General features: G+C 40.4%; 1 protein-coding gene across 1 annotated transcript in view; it reads right to left on the bottom strand.

Moving 5' to 3' along the window:
* bmpr1bb (bone morphogenetic protein receptor, type IBb) overlaps nt 1-22552 on the bottom strand; it is a 50676-nt gene that overhangs the window by 13096 nt on the left and 15028 nt on the right. The window contains exon 4 of the mRNA XM_079363635.1: nt 3293-3569. Coding sequence (XP_079219761.1) covers nt 3293-3365 — 73 coding nt within the window. The 5' untranslated portion in view covers nt 3366-3569. The remainder of the gene's footprint in view (nt 1-3292; nt 3570-22552) is intronic.

Genomic DNA, 22552 nt, shown 5'->3' with positions numbered 1-22552 from the left:
CCCATGCCTGACCACTGGAGCAGCACATCTGCCTAGGGATCAGATTCTGTGTGGGGGAACCAAATCCACATCCTGTCAGGAAGCAGCAAACAGAAGGCCGGAGGAGCCTGGACCTGCTGAGGACCAACCACTGCTGGATTGTACTTCTGGACCGCCGCACCACGCTGCACTCCGACCTTATTCCACAACACTCACACAGCTGTCTTATGCATAGTTTATGCTTCGCAAAGCTTTCTGCATGCTGTCAACTTACATATGGACTTAAAGGAGTTTAGCACACTTTTAAGTGCTTCGTTCAATCATGCCTGATAGAGTTTTAACTCCCTCACACGGATGGAAATGAGGGAAATTCAAATTGTTGTTGATGAAGACCAAACTACACTCCTACAGAGTCAAGCTGACATTAACAGATGTCGAAAGATCGCTGTGAATGAAAACACGACACACTACTTGGAAAGCAGCTCTTAAGGATTCCGTTAAGGACAAAGTTATCTCATATGTTTGAACAAAGGACAAGTGGACGGCATATGTGCTGAAAAAACATGTCTGTGCACCGTGACATCACACACTGGCTTCTGGAGAGGAGTTATCAAGCTCATGATGGGGGTAGCCATCTTGGAAATGCTATCCTCACCTACAGTAACTTCTACTCAATCGAGTAACAGGCAAAGAGTTGGAATTAAGGAGGAGCCTCAAACCTCCAGGCAAACAGCTTGGAGACGCCCCAACAGTAAATATGCAGATGCATGCGTGACTGTTAGCATTTAAATACTCAAGCACGACAGAGAAAAGAAAAATGACCCCTTAATCACTTTCAACGAATAAAGGCTTTAAAAGTGTAGGAATGGATATTTTAACATCAGGCGTAATTGGGATTCTTTGGTTTTTGGAAACATACTCAAGTGGACGCTTGAGGAACTGCAGTACCTTGCACTTCTTCATTGGCTTTATTCAAACAGGATATTTGTAAAAAGCCTTCAATAGGTTTGTGAATCGCTCTTCTTTACACTGTAAAAGGTTTTGTGTGTCTTCACTGGATACTTGTGGGTAAGTGTTTTTCTTTGACAGAAAGTCTTGGCAGCTACAGAATATCCCTGACGAAGCAAGGCAGCAAATGGGTAGTTTCTCACGTGTCAAAATGAGACTAAAATGTGGATATAGGAAACGAGCCAAAAAAAATACCACCATCACAAAAAGTATAAGCCATTACTAAATGCACATTACTGTACTTGCAGTATTTCTGCTGTAATGCCACCGGAAGAGAAATGCCAGGGCTCATCTACTCTCTGTGAAGCTCACGAGCCTGAAGGAACAGGTGGCAAATTGACCGTGCTGCTCAGATTTATGGGCAACCTCCCACATGTTTTAATCATTTTGGGTGCTTTAACAGATCGGATCACAGAGGAAAAAGAAAAATAGCAACTGGCAACTTAAGTATTGGTTAAAGAACATGGGCAGAAGGGGGAAAACTGTGAAAAGGAAACATGTGAGAAATGAAATCAATGCTGCTGTTCTGTGAAGATTCTGAATATTGCTTCACTGATTCACATCCATGTTATTATACGATGCTTCTGAAGCGCCATCTTTAGTTCAGCCACTACTGGGTGAGACTTTAAACATTTAGCTCAGTGTGCACAGATGGAAGTAAAAGAAATTCTCTGAAGAAACATTCATCACGAGCTGAGGTATTTGTTGACCAACTGTGAAAGTATCAGCCAGCTCTGAACCTCCCAGTCACTTTGGGGTTTTACAGCTGGTCTTTATTTTTGACACACTCTTAGTAAAGCTTGTCTTTGTACCAGGATTCTCCCTGCGTTCTCATGTGAAGCTGATCACATCTATTTACCCACACTCTATACCTATGCAGTATTGTGTAAGACCTCTCTCGTTATCTCAGCTCAATCAATGATAATACTCGAAACGTAAATTGTAAACTTTGTTTTGAGATGTTTTGATATTTGAGATTACAAGGGGCAAAACACACCCTGATAAATCTAAAGCAGATGCGTACTATCAACATGTGGTTTTCATATGAAACTAAAACATGCATACAAGAGGTGACAAGTTTTAAATGTAACAACCGATACACCATCTCTCATTTGGCTAAATCCAGCTTTAACAAAGACTCATACAGTGACAAGTTCCAGACCCTCTCATTATTTGCTATATTTACAAACACTGCGTGTGTGTGTGTGTGTGTGTTTGTGTGTGTGCATATTTGTGTGTGAGAGTACCCAGATGCTGGCTTTACAGCTTGACACCCAACGGTGTCCTTAATGAGTGTTTGACATCCGAGTATTCCAGCAAATGTTAAGCTTGTCCACAGAAACCAGCAACAGTGTGAGTGCAGCCAAAAAGTTCTACCCTCATCGATTAATCTGTGGATACATATTCTATTGGCAGATGATCGGTTTGGTGTATGTAAAAAAAAGAACAAATCTGGACGATAAGAATTCTAATCTTGTAAAGGTAGAATTTTTCGTCCAACTACAGAAACAATCAAATAACCTGCAGATAATAATGTACTGTCATGAATAAGCCAGAATACAGTTCAAAAATAGTTGCTCATGATGTGTGAACTGACTTACTTCATGAAGTGCTTCAGCTCAAAGAAAGTCACATTATTATTATTAGTCACAAAAGCAAAGCAACTTAAAATAATGGTTTAATAGGCGTTTTTAAATATGTGAGTTCAAATCCTAAATCACACCTATACCAACAATTGTAACTGCTAATAATGCTCCCTTCGTTTCTGTGTTCACAAACAGAACAAATGCACAAGTGTCGTCTGCTTGATGCTGGGAACCTGACGACCCTCCTCGCCTGTCACAACCTATCGGGGGGCAGCCTGACACGGTTGGCATTTATCGTAAAAAGACAACTGGCTGTCCATCTTCAAACAATTCAAAACATGAACTGAAGGGGGTTGTGGGTAAGGAGGGGGAGAGGGGACAGGGCAGATAAATACACACCCGTTCTCATGGTGGCCCCTGTGGAGATCATAATAGCTTTTGCTCATCATAAACCACAGAGTAAAACATAGAGGGTTAACCTCACAGCTAGCACTTTGTACCTGCAATACTATGAGATGGAGAGATGTTTCACACCTTTCAGTCAAACTATAGATGGAATTATCGAAGAGAAAAAAGGGGAGAATCTAAAATAATTATCTCAAAGCTTCTTGTGGTTATGTGATAAAAAAGAGAACACAGTGACACAATGTTAGCCTTGACCTAAAAAACCCAGAGAAGCAAAACTTTAAAAACAAGCAGGTGTCCAGCACAATACTCACCATGAGAACCCCAGCTAAGTGATGCCACTCCGGTCACCAGCAGTACAGCCTTCCAGGCCAACACCACCACCATCCCGCCAGCACCGACCCCAGTCGTTGCCTCCTTCAAATCCTTGAGGTGCTGCTGCAAGCCCGTCCAAAGAGACAAATTTGCAAGACTGCTTTTAAAATCCTCCTGTGACTGAGCGCCAATCCAGTCTTTCTCTGAGTGAATCTCAGGAACTTCCAACAGCACGCAACAGCCCAGCAGCCTCCAGCGCTACTCCACACTGACAGCCTGGGAGACAGAGAGAGAGAGAGAGAGAGAGAGAGAGAGAGAGAGAGAGAGAGAGAGAGAGAGAGAGAGAGAGAGAGAAGAGAGAAGAGGGGGGGGAGAAAAGAAAGAGGGGAGGAGGAGGGTGTTACTAAGTTGCTCCCTCGCTGTGCTATTTGTCCAGCCCTTTCTGTGACCGGTTCACTATAGAGGGAACAGCTGAGTTTATCTGAATCTACGTTCACCCTCTTTCTTTCCCACCCACACACACATACACACACACACACACACACACACACATACACACACACACACTTTACATATTCTCACATCAGTCATACATAGAAAGGAGAGCAGAATAGAAGAGGGCAACAGGGTGCGAACCAGTGCAGTGGATGTGAGACGGAGCTGCATGAGGTGTGAATGGGAGCAGTGAAAGCATTATGACCTACTGCCACATGTATACAAATACACAGCATGCCGCGAGGGACACAGAAATCGAAGGAGCTGAAGGAGTGTAGAGTATACGTATAAACTTGGAAAAATTTGCAGTATTCAATTAAGCAAGGCAGAGCTTACAACTGTCTGGCCAACTGAAAGGAACTCGGGTTGGGCGTATATTACTTACATCCATAGATATAGGCTACATATCCTACAAAGCTGAGCACAAGAAAATACAGCAATGGCATGTATTTTTAAACGTCCCAAAAATGTTAATAATAAGTTGTTGCATTCATTTCCAAGAAATTGTTAGTTACTACTATACAGGAAGATTTTACTCTGCACAAATCTAAAATTGCATACAGCAAAAAACAAACACAACAACCAAATTGATAGTAAAAAAAGGTTCAACTGAAACCTCATTTTCCTCTAGATATCCTACAAAGTGACGAGCAGAATGCATCTTGATTAGGATATTTGCACTTTTCCGACACAGAAGTCTAGGGCAGTATTTGTCACATATATTAATTTGTGTTTATGAAAACCCAAAGTAGTGTAAATAAATTAGTGTCAAAGGGACAAGTGACTCAGAGAATCTTAACATTTAAGTAAGCATTTCTTTGACTATATTCAAAGTGTCCATATTCCTTTGACGTCACCCTGAACAGTTCTAAGTCATTAAAATGGAGAGAATCTGACATTTCATTACAATTGTATTGTTTCCAGATCGGTCTGAAACTTAAAAAAAGACCATGACTAACCAAAACAGAAAGTCATTGTGCAACAGTTCAAGCTAACACAACATCTTTGACAACCCATTAGCTACCAACACAAAGCTAATATTAGCATATAGCTGCTAAAGCTGATTGCATCATTAGCTTTCAAGTGGCTGAATAGTAACATTACCATCTAAAAGTGTTACAACAGGGAAGCAATAACCTCCTCATTGATTACTGTAATGCTAGCTAAGATGTGGGTGACTGCCAACAGTAACAGTAACTCTAATTGTAGTTAAAGGGTTAACAAATATGTAGTTTCTCATTTCAGCTGCTGATAGATTGGTAAACTGATTAAACATGTCAGCAGTACAAATGTATATCAGCATTTGACATTGATCAAATAACCTGCAGATAATAAATGTTTCTGTAAATAAAGTTTTTAAAGAAAAGACAATCTCTAAATATCATTTATAACCTGAAAAAACATGTTGTTTCTTAATAACGTATTGTTTCCTGGTGGCAATCGGGGCAGACATAAAATAAAAATGGGAACACAGCTGCAGGAGTATGTGCTGTAAGAATGAGAATGGCTGGGTGTTAATCTGCAAGAGTGGTTGTAAACTTCAAGATGTAGGCTGAACACTTTAAGTTCCTCATGTGAGTCTCTGTGTGAAAGGGGTGAAAACACAAACACTTGTGGAGCAGCGGGGATCAGGCCATCACACGTCAGGTGATTAGAGGTGATTAGAGCTCACACCTCCAGGCACCACCACAACTTTGCAACTTCACTTTAATCCAGCACACCCGAACACACATGCTAACATGCAATACCAGGAAAAACATGACAACAATAGGGGGACACATTCCTGTGGTGAAAGATTTATGTGGGTTACAAGTTAAGAGGATTAAAGAGACTATTAGACAGATTACATCAAGTCTACTTCAGCACCTACAAAACCTCATAAACAAGTCGACCACGGTCGAATTTCCACAACAACACATGCAAGAGCCTTTTAAGGGTGTTTGTCCACCCCAAATGGTTGCAGGGAAGCAAAAGAAGGTGGAAAAGCAGTGATGAAGGAGGGCAAAAGAACATCAACAACCAAATGGGCTTCTCCACCCCACACCTGTCCCCTCTTAAATTCTGACTGGGTGGGAACAGCAGCTCCCAGAAGCCACCTCTCCTCCTACACAGCCCCAGTGGTCCTGTAGCTGTCACTACTGATTTGTGCAGTTCTGAGTATTACATGTGATAAGTCAGCCCATTCTGGAGCACGAGTGCATGGGGAGCAAGATGAAGGGGTCAGTGCACCTTACACACCCTTCCTCGCTCCATCAAACACCCAGCGTGGAGCCTCCCTCTGCCCACTCAGACCCCACAGGGATGGGGGGGTAAGAAGGGGAGTGAGCAGCTCTGTAGGTGGGGGTCACTCCACCACAGAAAGAGGTTGAAAGTGGGCCAGACTGGTTGGAAGAATTGTTTTCAGTAGAATTAACTCTTCACTTCCTCTCCTTTTTCATTCCCTCCCCTCTCTTAGTTAGAGCTTTAACTGCTCTACTCGTCTGTCATCACACACAGTTATAGCGTGATTAATATTGCCTGAGAAATCTTTCTGTCAGCACCTTGATCACTCTGCAAAACCACAAAGTTAGTTACAACTGGAATGAGAAATAGTCAAAGTAGACATGCATGAGCCAATTGAAAAGCTGTATTAAATGGGCACTTCACAGTTAATTCACATCCAGTGTATTCTTCTTAAGGAGGTTTCCTTAAGATTCTAAGAGTATACATCTTAACTATCTGTTTAACAAGCCAATGTGTACAATTTAAAGGTAAAAGGCATTTACCTGTCAGGGAAAGTGAAACAAAATGATGGTGTGGTTTTATTAGAAATGTAGGATCCAGTTGTTATTCAAGCTTTTATATAAAACTGATGAAAAAAGACAGGAAATAAGGGGGAAAAGAGAGTAGAAACAACATGGAGCACAGGGCTAAAATCTAACTCAGGGACACTGCCTAACAAACAGCTTCATTGCTTTGGTCTAAACACAACCTGTCCATGTGCATGCTAATGCTTAGAGTTACACCTAGACAATCATATTTTGCCGCTTAGGGCCAAAGAACAAACTGCTGGAATGAAAAAAAGTTGATGAGGGACCACAATGGAGTTCAATAAATAATGTACCCTGCAGTGGGCTTTGGGTCTGAATGGGAGAACGTTTGTCCAGTAGTTCAGCTATGTGTTTATTTTCAATTTGCTTTGCAGACACTGTACAGTATGCCCCCACCCCCTCCCCATTCTGCCCCCCAGCACTCATGGATCAATTAATGCTACTTGGAGGTTTGTAATAACCTGACTCCATTTCATAAGGAAAACATTTTCTTATGAAATAGAGACCTTACAATAATACTAGCATTAGCTTTCCAATGCACCGTGAAAATGAGCCACGTTTTTTATTTCAGAGGAGGACTTTCAAGCAGCAGACGCACCTTTCATCACACAGTGAGAGGACTGGGATGGATGACTGTGAAAAATCAACGCTAACCTGTGAAACAAAAAGCCGTGGCACAACACATAATGATGAAATTACTCCGGGCTGAGAAGGAATGCATATCATGAGCGACGTTACGGCTGGGCCCGAACTGACCCTCAGCTCTGTGAAATTAGGAGGATTTTCAGGAGCTCAGTGATAAAAACTGCTGTCATAGAATCCTGGAAAGCAGTTGATTACCGTGGCGACACAGCTGTCTGAACCAGATGGCAAAATCGAGGCTAAAGTCAAGACAGCGTGACTTTGTCTTCATCAGCCAACCAACAAGAATATTCTCTCCTGTGAACTGTGGCAACCCGAGGGATCTTTGCTATTTAATTGGTAAGCTATTGTGTGCTTAGGTTAGAGGAAGGGGCTGCATCTCAATATCACAGCTCTACCAGCGGATCCCTACATCACAAACGCTGACTCGAAATGTGCGATATTTCAGCGCCCATCGTGGAGATGTTTTGGCTTCACTTTTTTTGTAACATGAGGTTACAACTTCAGGTGTCTTGTTTTCGTCCAATGATAAAAAACGATCAGGCATTGACAAATTGTTTCAGCAGATTCCTGGTTACAAGCCCTTTCATATAAGCCTGTTTAAATTTGCATTGTTAAAAACAAGCTAATCTTAATGTTGTTTCTCTTTTTGCTCATATTAGAAACACAATAGGGGGAAAACTGGGTACAAAGGGAGTCTCTATAAAAAGTCAAGCATGATGTCCAACTTAATTATTTGCCCAGAATATGTATCCATCTAAATGTTCCCACAAGTCATCAGACAATAACTACATCCACCAGTGTTCTTCATATAATGTTAATAAGTTCAGAGATCCCCGCAGAGTTCAAGCCCTCGGGGCAAAGAAAGACCCTGATGAATATTCAAGATTCTCACAATGGTCGGGAGAAATCACTCTGCTGAGATTGACGCTTTGAAGTGTTGAAGAATGCTGAGGGGGAAGAAAAAACGTCATTCATAAGGAGTGAAAAGGCTGTCACAGCAAGATTCTCCCTCCCTCTGTCTCATTCTCTCATGCCGTCTGTCTCACTGTCTGTCTCTTTCTTTCACGATGTGAAAACACTGACGTATCATCGCTACAGTTTGTTGAGTAATTTTTTTTGCCGGCCAATACCCATGTTGTTAGCCAGATATCTGCGGCGAAAATGAAGTGTTATGTTTCGGGGCGTTGTGAAATTTACACCTTAATACTATTCAGTTCAGCAAATGAAGTGCTCCAATAAAAAAAATTAATGACGAAATCTGACCTGTTTGACTAACGCAATGCTTGTAAACCCATAGCTCAGTGTTCCAGACAACAAGGAGAGAACATGTTGTATCCACATACTTACATTTCAGACATGCACCAAGATGCACAGCGTGCAGGTAATAATTACGTTTTGTCCCAAGCACACAGTTTTCTGTGAGCCGGTTGTCTGCGTCAGGTCATAAATGTCAAAACTTTAGTGATGCTCATAAACTTTTCACTTAACGCTGCTTCTAGCCAGACAGGTAAACTAAACGGATAGATGGAACGTTAGGCAGCAACTTGACAGATTTTATTGAGAAATGTATCACAAAATGATGTTGTTGGGGTTTTTTTTGACTGATCCACAGAATGAAACTGTCAAATCAAGAAAATTCATCAGATTGGTGCAAAGATTGTGCAAATCTAATCTCTCTCTCTCTGAGTATTTGAAACACGCATGCACACATGCTCAGACTGATATTACATTGTTAAAAGCATTTTACTACACAAACTTTGTTTCTTTTAATTTTCTATGGTTTTTGAGTCTTTATTTGTTAAACTTGTAATGCAACCTGGCACATCTATGAGTTATTCATCACACTGAGGATTGTGGAAGCTCAAATGTTTTCTTCTCCCTGTTGGAGATTCTTAAAGAGAACCTTATTAAAAAATCACTTGCAGAAAAATCCCATTATGTTTCATTACTTACAATGAAGCTACATGATGGGGCTGTGATAACTACAATGCATTAGTTCTGCTCCTGTGGACGACCATGCGCCTGCACCTGAAACACACCTGCAGCTCAGATTTCACCCATGGGCACAGCGGTTACAAAACAGCCACACAAGCTAACAGATGGATTCCGTGTACGGAAGTGTCTGTCTGGCTCTGAAGGTGGCATGAAGAGAAGTGATTTTCCATTGGCCGGTGCAACAACACATGGCAGCCAAGAACAGCAGAATGAAATCTTTCCCCTCTCACTCGCTTCACTGCTGACGGTCACTGGACTTCAGGTAGTTTGCTTGCAGCTTGTTTCCAGACATTCAGTGGTGTTTGACACAACACACTGGCTGGAATCTTTTATAATAGTTGTGACTTAGTTAAAAGAATGCTGTACAGGGGCCGAACAGCCAAGTGATTATGTTGCTCACGCCATGTACAGAGGCTATAGCCCTCAAAGTGGGTGGCCCAGGTACGACTCAGACCATTGGGTCTTTGGTGTGTTTTTCACCATTCTCTAATCCTAGTTTCCTTATCCATACACTTCTCTATCCCCCCCATAAAGACATGTACAAAGGTAAAGGGAAGACACTTAACAAACTATTTTCATTTGGAGAAATGGGGTGTACATTTACATATTTATATCTGCAGCCTGTTTCCCTGTCAGAAAGCTTCAGGCCAGTTGCAGCATGTTTGCACTTCTGAGCTACTGTAGAAAAGCTCCAGAAATCTGCTATAATCTAATACACAATACAGGAAACATTTGAACATAGAAAATTGCAAACCATCCATTGACACTTAATCAATCAGAACATTTTACCAAATGAGGATTACACGTCGTAGTAAAGGAGAAAAAAAAAAAAAAGGAAATGGCGCCAACAATTCAATGTGAAAAATTGTAGGATTATTTTTTTTATGTGGCCTTTGTGCAGCAGGAATCGGAAAACTGAGGCTCTTCTTGCCAAGTCAACCAGGAGCTTTTAATGAAGGGCTTGTTGCTGAGTGTCTGCTGGGCCGCGTCGGGCACACACTGCAAACCAAAGGCTCTAATTAAGGGGTTCCTCTGACGGTCAGACAAAGCAGACAGCAGGGGTCAAGACACTGGCCTACAAACTGGCTGTGACCCTCACACCTGCCTGGTTGCATTATACAGCAACATGTCTGCACACAGTAGACACACACACACACACACACACACACACACACAATACAGCATTACAGAAGTGGTGCCTTACATGTACCACACACACACTGACGCAGGGATAAGGTATGACACAAATACCTCAATAAATCCTATTCTTTAATACTGTACGTCGTATGATAAAGCTGTGCTGTCCGCTCTACAAGAGAGACAGTATAGTCACTGGTGTCTTTGGTTTCAATCACCTTATCTTACACAACATGAAACATCCCCTTCTAACTTTTCAACATTTAAGGCAATCAATTCTAATCCTCCTTAACTCTAGCTGTAATAGTTTGATAATGTTTTTTTGATGTTGTTGTTTAGTTTACATCCTTTTTTTTTGCATACTGTATTAAATGTATTCACTTCTCTCTAAGTTGTCTGACTTTCTGTCAAAATAGCTCCTGAGTTGAGACCTCTCAGTCTGTTTTCTGCTCATTGTAAGCTTTGTTATCTGTTTTTTTGTGTTTTACTTGATTTTCTTTTGTTGAGAAGAAGTTGAAAAATTTGAGGGATAACCACATGAATAAATGTGAATAATTGCAGTTTTTTTGTTTTGTTTTGTTTTTTGCAGTATTTTATATTCGGTAATGTCACACTGGATCGACACATGAAACAAAAAAGCCACATCTGAAGCAGCACTCGTGTTAAAAACAGATGGGCCATCTTCTTAAAGTAAGAGTGTCTGTAACTTCGAAAGCACATTCATCAAAAGACAACTTAGCAACTGGTGCTACACAGAGCTCCTCAATCTGACCCACAATAAGTAAATCCCTGCAGGTTGCTAAGGGGCCCCTTATGCGAGTGTGTCAAAAGTTCATGCCCTCCTTTCACTGTTCACACTGCAAAAACAAAAAGATCGCCCAGTGTGCGCTAGAGGCCTGCCACTAACAAGACGGATTGTTATAGAGCAGCTCCACCTGTCTCCTCCTCCAATTAGTCCTGCTGGCCACTGAAGTGCTAAATAACCTGCAGTGAGGGAAGTGATGGCAGGAGAAAAAGGTCAAGGAAATGGAAGAAATGCATGAAAAGCATGGGCGAGGATGAGCAGAAACAATACATCCGTGTTAAAGACAGATCAGTCTTAGAAAGAAAGTGGGAAGTGTTGTGTTTTGGGTATAGATATATAAAGTATAGACTTCTAATAGAGACACGAAACAAGTCAACCAGTGCACTAGCTTCTCTAAGGTTCAACAGAAGGCTGTAATTACAAGGAAACAGTGGTGTATTTACAATATCCCATGCTTTTTAACAGGCACTTGTGTGTTTGTGTGTGTTTTTGAGCGTGTCCTACCAAAGCTGCAGGAACTGTTTAAGGAAGAGAACAGCTCAGACGACATGGTCTGTGTCAAATCTGTCAAAGAAAACATAAACTGGAGGGAGTGAACCTGAGGTGACAGAGACTCACAAATGGTTAAGGCTGCAGTTACACAACATAAAGGGAGGCTCATCATTAATAAGTCGGCTTTTCAATACATTCTGCTGTTCAGATTATTTCTCCTCTTTCATGACATCAAGCATTTACAAAGAATTCAAACGGTTGAAATGAGTTCTGCTCAGATTGTTTCCGCCATGAATCAAAAATGTTTCCATATCTGGCTGCATGAGGACTCCATTTACAGTGAACAAGGCTGAAGGTAAATGTTACGGGAGAGTTAAGATATAAAACCAAGAGGAAATACAAGATGCTGCTGAGTATCAAGACCATTTATGTTTTATCTTAATGAAGTAGGTTTTTCTTTTTTTTTTCATAAACAAAAAAAATTATGGATCTTTTAAGGTGTTACTGTAAGGGGCTTTGGAGTCCCATTGATGGCTACTGTCTTCCTGAAACTGCCTTATCATCCTAACCTGTGTACCGAGCGAGTAATAGGAAAACCTTTGCAGATGCAAAGATGTTGAAAAATGTTGCATCACTCCCGACAAGATATTATAAAGATTCACTTGTGTGCAAAAAGTACAACATATCTCATCGAATGATTGTGTGTCTTACTAGAAGCAGATGTGAACCGTTGGATACTGACTTTAAACATACGTAAATTATGATTAACTGAGGAAAAAAAACGAAGGGATCTCTATATGAAAAAATGGGTTGGGAGACACGGTCTATTCTCCTGCAACGACTGGAGGATTGTACCTTTGTGTTTTCTCATTATCAGCAGTGTGTTAGCAAAGGCCCTATCGCGTTTGTCGAGAAAGTCGACTCAAGACCCAAAACTTCTGAAGACTGAGCCCGGCCTGCAAGCTCCTCCTTTAATGCAGATGGAGACTTGTAAATAATAACAATAAAAAAGCTACACCCAGGTGCTCATAGGATAGTCCCATTCCCACATCGGAAAGTCATTTGCAACTTAGTGCAACTTAAAAGCTGCAAGTCGGATTGTCAAAATAAACGTGCTGTATTTTCTTGGTCGGATACAGTTCCGATCGGATGCTTTCACAGGCTTTCTAAGTGTTTGTTTAGACCTGTGGGGATGTTTATACACATTGCAGGTAACTCAGTCAGTTTATTCTGACACCCGATACATGCTTGGATCACGTTGACATTATGCCCTTCTTATATTTTGGGAGTAACTTCTTTACACTTTCTCTAAAGCATCCTTCACAACAGGATACTTACAGAACAACCATTTCATGAGGTCAATTTGATCAATAAAATCACCCAAACCTAAGAACACGACAAACTTAACCAGCGTCCGTTAGAGAAATCTACTCCTTGTGCATGTGGAGGAATAAAAAAAAGCCTGAATGTTATTCATTCATCAGAACCTGCACTCTGGATCCTTGTTAACCTTCCCTTTTCCTGGCTGTATTAAAGCATGAAGGAATACAACCCAGCCCTTGGAACCAACTAATGCACGACATTCATGCCCCCTCTCTACGGACTGGTTGACACAGACAGGTGGGGTTTAAATGGTAAATTAAGTGCCTGTAGATGCCCCCTAGAAAGAATCTGTTCATTAAATGAGACGCTCCCGGCCATTGTGATTAATGGTGTTTGGATAAATTTCGTTTCACTGCATTTCAATTTGGAGGGAATTAATAGAAAGGGCTGCCCTACCGCCTCTGGTCAAACTACCTGCTCTGTGCCAATGGACTGTGATAGAGAGGGAGCGCAGGGCGAGAAGTCCTCTGTGCATATTTTCCATGAGCACCCACACCCCTCCCTTGGTCGGGTGCTGCTGAAAGCTCTTTTGTGTGGTTGTGAGTACGAGAAGGCTACAGCGATACAGCACACACCTCAGTTCTTTAACTGTATGGACTTTATTAAAACTACTATTTAAAGCTCATGTTGGTAGCTTCTTTATCAGTGTTTTTTTTTCCAGAAACACGAATCGTAGATAGATTAGTACAGTAGATGATAAAGATCAATGTCTTTATAGTGTAGATGTACAGAGGTGCTAAGCACTCACTCAAACAGCAATTGGAACACAATGCAAAGGGGGGCGGTAAAAAGATGTAATTACTACAATTTCCCTCTTAGCACACGACTGCTACTTATTACATTAAGTCAATGGCTAAATGAGTAAATAAAATGAAGTGTTAGTTTTCTGCTCACACAAGGACATAGTGTAGTTGTAAATTGGTCTTATTTCCATGGAGGAACAAATCAAGCACAGTGACCTTTTACTGAAGTGGATTGTTTTTCCATCTGTGTATATGCAAAAGCCAGATTGAGCTCATACTGTAGCACATTGGAGGTACAAACTGGGTGCAACACTTCAAATTAGGAATAATGAAATAAATGCTTCTTACATGAATTTGCAAGGATATACTGAAGTTTAGAATTCAATTTTAATGCCATCGGTTTTAATGTCATCGGTTTATTTTCGATATACCCAGGACTCTTCTTTGTGCAATGAGCGAAATCAGAGGTTCAGAGGAAATTAAAAGGTTTTTATTATAGTCGATTAAATTCCTACCAAAGGTTTCATCTGTTCTCCTTGAGGAATGTGCTACATGTTTTAAGGCAGTTTATGGAATAATCGCTTTTTAATGACAAGGATGTACCACTTCTTCTTAAAGACGCAGCGAATCTAGCTGTTTACATGAAGACGCTCCTTTTGGCTCTACATCAGAAAAAAAAGCAGAGGCCTCTGACGTTCATGAACAGAGAGGCACTGATCAATAACTCTTAAGACTGTAAGTCGAAGCTGCTTTATGGATTTCATAGATTTCATCGTCATTTACACAAATAACACATTTAAAAGACTCTTAAGTGAAAAGGCAAGCTTGTAAGAGCACTTATTTTTGGATGTGGTAACAGGAGATGAAGAGAGTCAATTCAATAAAAAAAAAAAAAAAAAACAGTTAAACCTGATGTGTTGAATGCCTCGTTTCAGCTCCCTACGATTTTTTTTAAAAGTCATATTTTCATCATATCAGACCATAATGACCAACCTATGAAGACGGCGTGTCTGATGTGCTCACATTGAGATGGTTTAGAGATCACTACAACATAAATGTGATGTTCAGATGAGTCACAGTCATACTAACAGTTCTAAGCAACACTTTAGACGTGCACGCAGCGCTTTTCCGCCTCGACAGTTACTATGACAGTCTGTTTACCCCAATACAAGACTTTGTCCCAACATTCTGCCTTTTTTGCGGTGAGGCAAAACAGACACATTACACTGGCAATCTATGTGTGACATTTAGCTTAAGTTAAGAAAAAACAAAATCTACGAGCCCAGAACTTGACTGCTTGAGGAAACCTGTCAATAAAAACAATCAGAATCCAGGTGTTTGTTTTGTAAAGCTCTCTGACTGGTTACTTTGGTTTTTAGCTGTAACAAAAACAGAAGACAAATCTCTGTATTGAGTGAGTGTGAAACCATCTGCTCCCTCAGCTAATGGGAAACCCAGGAGCCTTACAGCCTTGGCAGGGAAACCCCGTCTGTGTTTGGCTGGCTGACCTAAAGCTCATTTGTCAATCAGGCGTCTATGCAAGTAATGAGAAGAAACAGTGGAACAGCTCAGGTTGATCCTCAACAGAAACATGTCTGTGTTCCTCTCATATATCCAGCCTCACACATACACCTGTTTTATGGCTTAATTCAAAACAAATGTTTTTAAAATAAGGATAACACTGAACCTTTTAAAAGGTGCATATGCACAAGAGAACACTTAAAACTCTTTGCAGTTCTGGTCAACAGATTAAAATTAATGCATGTTCTGGAATATTGAATTTTCTAAGCACCACATTTGTTTTTTTTGGGGGTAAAAAGAGCGGAGTTCCAAGAAATAGCCATTAACATAAGAGAGCATGCTTTGAAACATTCCTCCCCTCAGTGTGGGAACAACAAAAGACATGTTTGATGATTGTGATGTACTGTCTGTTATGAAGAAGATGCACAACAGTTTGTCTTAATAGTTCACATCTGTGTGAAATTATGGTGCACTCTGATTTCCTTTCATGCAGTGCAGTTTGGAAAATACCAGGATGAATCATGAAGACCAAACACATATTCCTCTGTCGAGACATAGTGAAGCAGCTTTCCCTATGTCAACTCAAGCTACTCATTTCGTTTCTCAATTTTTAAACAAATAGGAGAGACTGGAAATGTTTGTCACATCATTTACCCAAAAGAAGTGCTCTTCATTGAAGGTCTTGGATCACTTAATTCTTCTTAAATAACTGGTTTTAACAAGTATTATCCATCTAATACATTTGGACAATGTCAAAATTCAGAGTTACTGCTCTAATATGTCATCAGGAACGCCGCCCTTTAGTTGGAATTTCGTCAAAGAAACTCGAAAAATAATGGACTACAAATACTGTGTTTCCTATACCTACTTTCAGCTCTTGTCATCCAACAAGACCATTTACTCGCTACATCTTGCAACAAGTTGGTAACCTCTTCACCTGCTACTTGTACACTGTGAATTTATACACTGCTTTCATACAGTTTGTTTTATTTCTCTCATAGAAGTTCAATCAGCAATTCTATTTTTTATACTATAAGTACTTGTGCTACTTCTTGAGAAATGAATGTGTTCTTTTGTTGCCTCTTCTCTGAGATAACATCATATGTCAGTAGATGATGTTTAACACCAAACGAAACAACTGTTAGACATTACCTAATCTGAACCTATAACTACCAGTTCAATCAAGTGTGTGTGTGTGTGTGAGAGTGAGAGAAACACTGTACGCGTAAGGTCTGTTTTATCCAGACAAACATTATTAGGCATTCTAGCTCATGTAATTGTCCCTCCCTTGAGTTTTGAGCGCATTAGCTACGCAGCCTCCAGCAGCCTTTCCCCCTGACATTGTTGTTTGCTCTCTTCCAATGATAGCGCGATGAAAACACAGGAAGCAGTCTGGAGAGCGATGAGGCTGCAATCAATGCCTCCGCGTCCGCCTGTAAGCTAGGTGATGTTTTAACGTCTGCTCTCTGACTGGCTGTCAAGTCTCTCTCCCAACGCTAATGTATCTGACTGCGGTGTCATCCAGGGCCGCCGCGCTGCAGTCGATAAATACTGGAAATGCTATCCATCTCTGAAACATCACTCCTTCACTTACTGTAAGTGCGAATCACTGCGGGCACTATCGGCACACTGCTGACAGGGAGGAAGACAACACCAGACGGCCCCCGCCAATGAGCGAATATCATCAAATTGGACCACAGACAGTTTTCACTGCTGAAACGGCAGAGGACAGACTGAGTGTCTGAATTTGGAGCTTTTCAAATTAATCAAGACGACGTGAACATCCAAAGCAGTCATGGATGAAAATATGAGGTTTTATATTATATCCTCTAAATTCTATCACCTTTTGGCTTCAGTGTTGGTATTCAGTATTTCTGAGTAACTGACTCATCCATCAGAGTGATGCGCTGACACGACGCTCCCCATGTTTGTCTTCCAAATTTTAATAAAAGTCCTTCTGTAGTATGTGGGAAAACTTTGAGTCATGGAGTTTGAGTTTTCATTTGTTTGACAAGCTCACCTCCTCCTCGTTTCACTGACAAAACCCTTATTAGACCATTTTAATAAAATACGGTAATATAGATTTATTTCATTTAATAAAAACACGGTCAGACTTGTGTCATGGATGAGTCTCTGATAAGTGATTCGAGATGGAAATAAGGAAGAAGCCTCAGACGCTTCCAGTGTACCCTGAAGGATACATTAGTTTGAAACAATATTTCTAACCACCTGTAAGCTTATTGCACTTATATTGGTGTACATTTTCCAGTAAATAAATGATGGAAAATAGCTTGTCTCAAATTCCAAAGATGTATCTGAGGTCTTTTTTTTTGTTGCTTGATCTACTTTCCTGCTTTTTCGAACATAATGTCTCATGACTTAACATTATCTGATTAAACTCTTTTTTATCGGCTACGGTCTTTATATACGTTTCTTTTTAATAGCGAGTTTTCATTTCACAGGAAAGAGAGCGCATCAAGCCACATTTATTTAGGATTTAGAGCTTTGCTTCAAATACTTTATTTAGCAACCGGGTAATGTGTTTTTCAGTAAATCCAGGGTGGATTTGAGATTTTGACATTCGCCCTGTCAAACGAGTGTGACTCATATTTCTCAGTCACACATTAAAATAGGAGTAAGGTAGACGCTATGATTCATACATCGTGACTCACTCGTTCACTTCTCTTGTTCAAACTTCCTAACACGCTCGTTGTGAGGTCCATTTTTATGCCTGACCTCTGAAAAGTTTTACTTTTTACATTCAATTCTTAAAAATAGCGGTCAAACATCCCTTTTGTCTGTTATTTATTATAAGCATCATTTGTATCAAGTCAACAGAATGCAGTCTACACAGCACAGCATCTACAGTCTCCATGGGAAAGTGTTTATTTTCTGACCGTTGTTTTCTGCTCTCTTGACTCTTAACTATTGGCTTAGAAGACTTGTTGGCAGCAGCGTCTCATTAGGCGGTTTCCCACTCGAAACCCTCTACTCTCTGTCCAGACTTTTCCCAATGTTATGAGACATCTGTGCACATACGGAATGCAGAACAGCTGTAATAAAACGTCTTTGTTATTTTCATCATTAGTTAACAATTCATGCTAGTCCTGTTTGAGAGTGCAGGTTGCTGATCTTGTGCCCGTGAAAGGGCAGTGGGAAAGGAGTTAAATGAGTGGAAGTTGTGCAAAAGTCGAGTCAACCTTATTTGAGCTGCCCTGAGAACGTATTATTGTTGGTGTTAATTCAGTATAGAGTGCTCTGTTTAAGTTTAGAGCAGAAATAATAAAACTCCACCCAATGTCCACTCAGTGTATAAAAATACTGTGGCGTGTTGAGAAAATAGATCTCACTCCAAACTCAACACTTGGGGACTTTCTTTAACTCATTTAATCCCACAAATACATGGAGAGTATGAAAGAAAGGAGGCCCTTTCAAAGTAAAACACTTTTAATTGTTCTTTGGGTAATGTAATCCTGTAAAAATCATACCCAGTAAACTGGCTGCACAAAGACAACATGAGCTGAAAATGCAAAAAACTAAGGTGCATTTTTATCATTTCTTAGTTTGTTTCTTTTGCACAACTTAATGACAAAAAGTCAGTCAGCTGGGTGCACTCTTTTTATTTTATAATAAAACAAGCTGTTTCTAAACCCCTTTACCAGGTGACCTCTTTCTGAAAAAATTCAAATAAATTGTACATATTTATTTCGCTTTGCAATGAAAGGTTCTACTAGATATTTGATCTCACATAAAAACCATCATAGCATATGCATTAAAGCATAATAATGAATTTTCCTATCATTCTTTGAGTTTGCTGTAGCCCCTATATCTAGTGTTATTAATGGCGCCAGGTTGTCCTGGGAGAACGGGACCAGCTGCGTGTTATGTCTTGTCACCCGTCCCCCTCTGTTTGACACCTTCGGCAGCGTCCCTCTCTTCCGATGCCAAGCCTACTAGTGAAGTACAGTGCTGGTTCTGAGGCTTCTTTGTGCCCACCCTCCGAGAACAAACAGCATTAAGACTCAACAACGTGCCCCTGTGCCCATCCCCAGAGTACAGCCAGTGCCAGCGTCTGTAACTGGAGCCCATGGAGCAAAAACAGCTGCTCCCAGTCTATCCTGCATCTGCCACAACTGTGATCTCATGGAACAAAGCGGGAATGCAACCACACGTTTTTCACTGGCTGTTCAGTCACACTTCAGTTATTGTCTCCTCACTCTTTCCTTTCCCTCTGTCTTTTATTTATCCTGATTCAAATCAAGATGTGGGTATTTATCAACCTTTCCGCTGATTTACTCTTTTCTTATCACCACACATTCTGTTGTTTTTATATTTAACTTTACTGTGTTGTAAGGAATCCCTCATGGCCTGCTTTACACATTTAGCTGTCGAGCAGTGGTGCAACCCAGTTGGTCACCAAGGCCACTGGCTGAGATCGTCCATCTGATTGACGGGGAGTTTTGTTTAACTGCTGTCCAACAGACAGGTGCTTCAAGCTACTTCAAACAGGCTTCATCTTTTCTTACCACCTGTTTACTACAACCAGTTACGCTCCAGTAATTTACTAATGCACTGTTATAATGTTGAGGAAGATGCTATTGATGTGACAGGTAAGCAATAACTGGAAAATGACTCACCTTTCAGAATCGACACCAGTATGTGTCTTCATTAATCTAAAGTTCAGACAACTCAAAACATAAATGAAACCTTGAATAATTATAACATCAGATAAGTTCTGTTTTTTGTCAATACATAGTATGCTCTATCAGGTGTGTTCCCAAATTTTTTAGTCCGCAAAACCCAATGTAACAGTGATAAAGACCGTCGACCACCATTGGCCCTGGAGCTGTTTAAAACACTGGCATTAAAACACCACACAATAACCCAAGCACCATCATATTATTTTTGTATTTTAATGTAAGAAACACATTTGTTGTATGTATTTTCAAATTAAAATAAATGTGTCATTTTTATTTTAAATTAAATGTTTTTAGAAGGAATCTTGTGACCCACCATGAATAATTTATCATGGCTCTGGGGATGGAACATTTTTGTTGGTCGAAAATCAGCCTATCAGAACTAAATTACCATTGAACACAGAGCCAACAGAGTTGAAATTGATAGTGACATCCTCTTGTCAAAGAGAATGATAAAAACATAGCATTTTATCATATCAGGTTGGGTACTTTTGGTTTTGATAAAACATTAGCTGCTGTTTTTTTGCATGAGTTTTTTTTGTATCAGTTAAGGTAGAGGAATGAGTCCTGTACTTAAATGTAATGACCTGAGAAAAACTTTCAAATTGTTATTTAGCAATGTCCATGCACTGATTGACATCCAAACAACCAATTGTAATTAGAATTTTATAATATGCAATATATGGAAAGAAGTTGCTGTAAATATGTGAAAACATTGAGAACTACATTTGACTGAATTATGGATTTAGACAATTGGGAAGGTGTTCAATGGTGATGTTACTCATCAGCCCCTTGTACTTGAACAGTAAAAAAGCACTGAGCACTTCAGCATCTTTGGTTCTTCCGCTCTATCGCGAGTTACCAAAAGATTCAACATTACAGTCTGTGCTTTTGATTACTAGCTTTGCCTTCATTCCGGAAATGCATCTTCCCTTGATTACATCATTTGAACAACATGCTTGCCTTTTCTGTGAGTGGGCATGGTTTCTGCACATTCAGCTGGCATAGCCAACCGCTTAATTGTTCAAGATTGTCAGACTTTATATCATATAGATTTTTTCATTACTGAAATTTGGCCTGACTGTTAATAACACAGTCTTCTGTTGTATAACAAACTTAAAAATACACAATGTTGCTTTAGACTGACTTCAAAAACAATCTCGATCAAATCTAAGAACTTGGCACGCTATCTGAATTTTGCTGACTCCTCCTTTGGGTGTAGTTTAGTTTGAACAGTATTGTTGGAAGCAGTGCGTAAAATCAACAGCAGTGAAATGTAATGGCATGACATGGCTTTACATGCAACAAGCTAACAACTGGGACTGATGTTTAAATTTGACCTTCATTCTGTCATTCTGGACCTGATACCGACATTAGGAATCATTAGATGTGCCTCGTGTTTGGCCTCTGTCTGCATTTGCTCCTAAAGTTAGAAGCAGTAAGGCATCCACTAAGTGCGGCCTGTAGGTATGGCAGTGTGTCAGTCCACCAGACTGCCTGTCTAGGTGGGATCAATAAAGGATTACAGACAAATACCTCTTTTAAGACCTTGTTTTTAAGTGTGCCAAATCCTCAAGTGTTACATTTTTCCTGTCACGATGCCATAACTTTTTCCAGCTTTGCAGACTGAGAATTGAACAGAAATTAACCATCACTTTCTTACATAAAACTTTAGGTAGAGAGGAGAATGGAGTTTTGAGAGTCAGCACTGGAAGATGCCTTGGTTTTTTTTGTCTTTGTGCGCATGTCTTCTGAGATCCAGAAGCTGTGAGCCATGGCCAAGTGTGTCCATGCAGGGAGTAGAAAAATAAAAGAGAGGAATGGAGGAAAAGCTGGCCCATGCTGCTTATTTGACATCCTAGTGGAAGAGGTTGACTTTGTAGGCTTCAGTGACTTTAAAATAACCAAAACTGATGATTGACAGAATGACTGACACTGTGGTGAACTGAGAGAGCATGCTCGACACTGCCTGAGTTCAGAAGACCAGTAGGGGGACGTGGGCAAAGAATTCTTGCCTCTCTTGACTTGGTGGGTTTCAATGATCCCAAACAACAGTCAGTATTGTTCTTGATGTCTCACTTTCTTTCTGATCTGCCAAGATAACTGCACAACAAGTTGGTTTTTGTTTCTGTGTGTCCTCACAAAATAGAAAAAAAAAAAAAAAAATCACCATATACACAAGGCAGCCGTTCTCCTCTGACATCATGCAGAGTGTGGGAGGCTGAGATAGTGCCACAGAAGTTGGACTGCCGTGTTCAGGGTTGATAAGCTGAGTAAACCAAGGAAACTGAAGTCATTGCACTACACAAATCAAGCTAATTGAACCATTGTGAGATTCGACGGTGAGAGAAAAAAAACATTGGTTTGATACCAAAAAGTAATTGACAGTGGGAGAAGTAAATCTTGTTCATTATCATTAGGAATTTAACGGCAGTATTATGTCATTAAAGCATTTTAGCTAAGCACGCTAGTGTGACATCAGAGATGTATAGCCTTCTCGTGAATATGGTCAATATGTCTTTAAGAGGAAATACTC

This window comes from Symphodus melops (assembly GCF_947650265.1).
Source record: "Symphodus melops genome assembly, chromosome: 16".
In the NCBI taxonomy this organism is placed as follows: Eukaryota; Metazoa; Chordata; class Actinopteri; order Labriformes; family Labridae; genus Symphodus; species Symphodus melops.
This window is presented reverse-complemented; position numbering and strand designations above follow the sequence as displayed.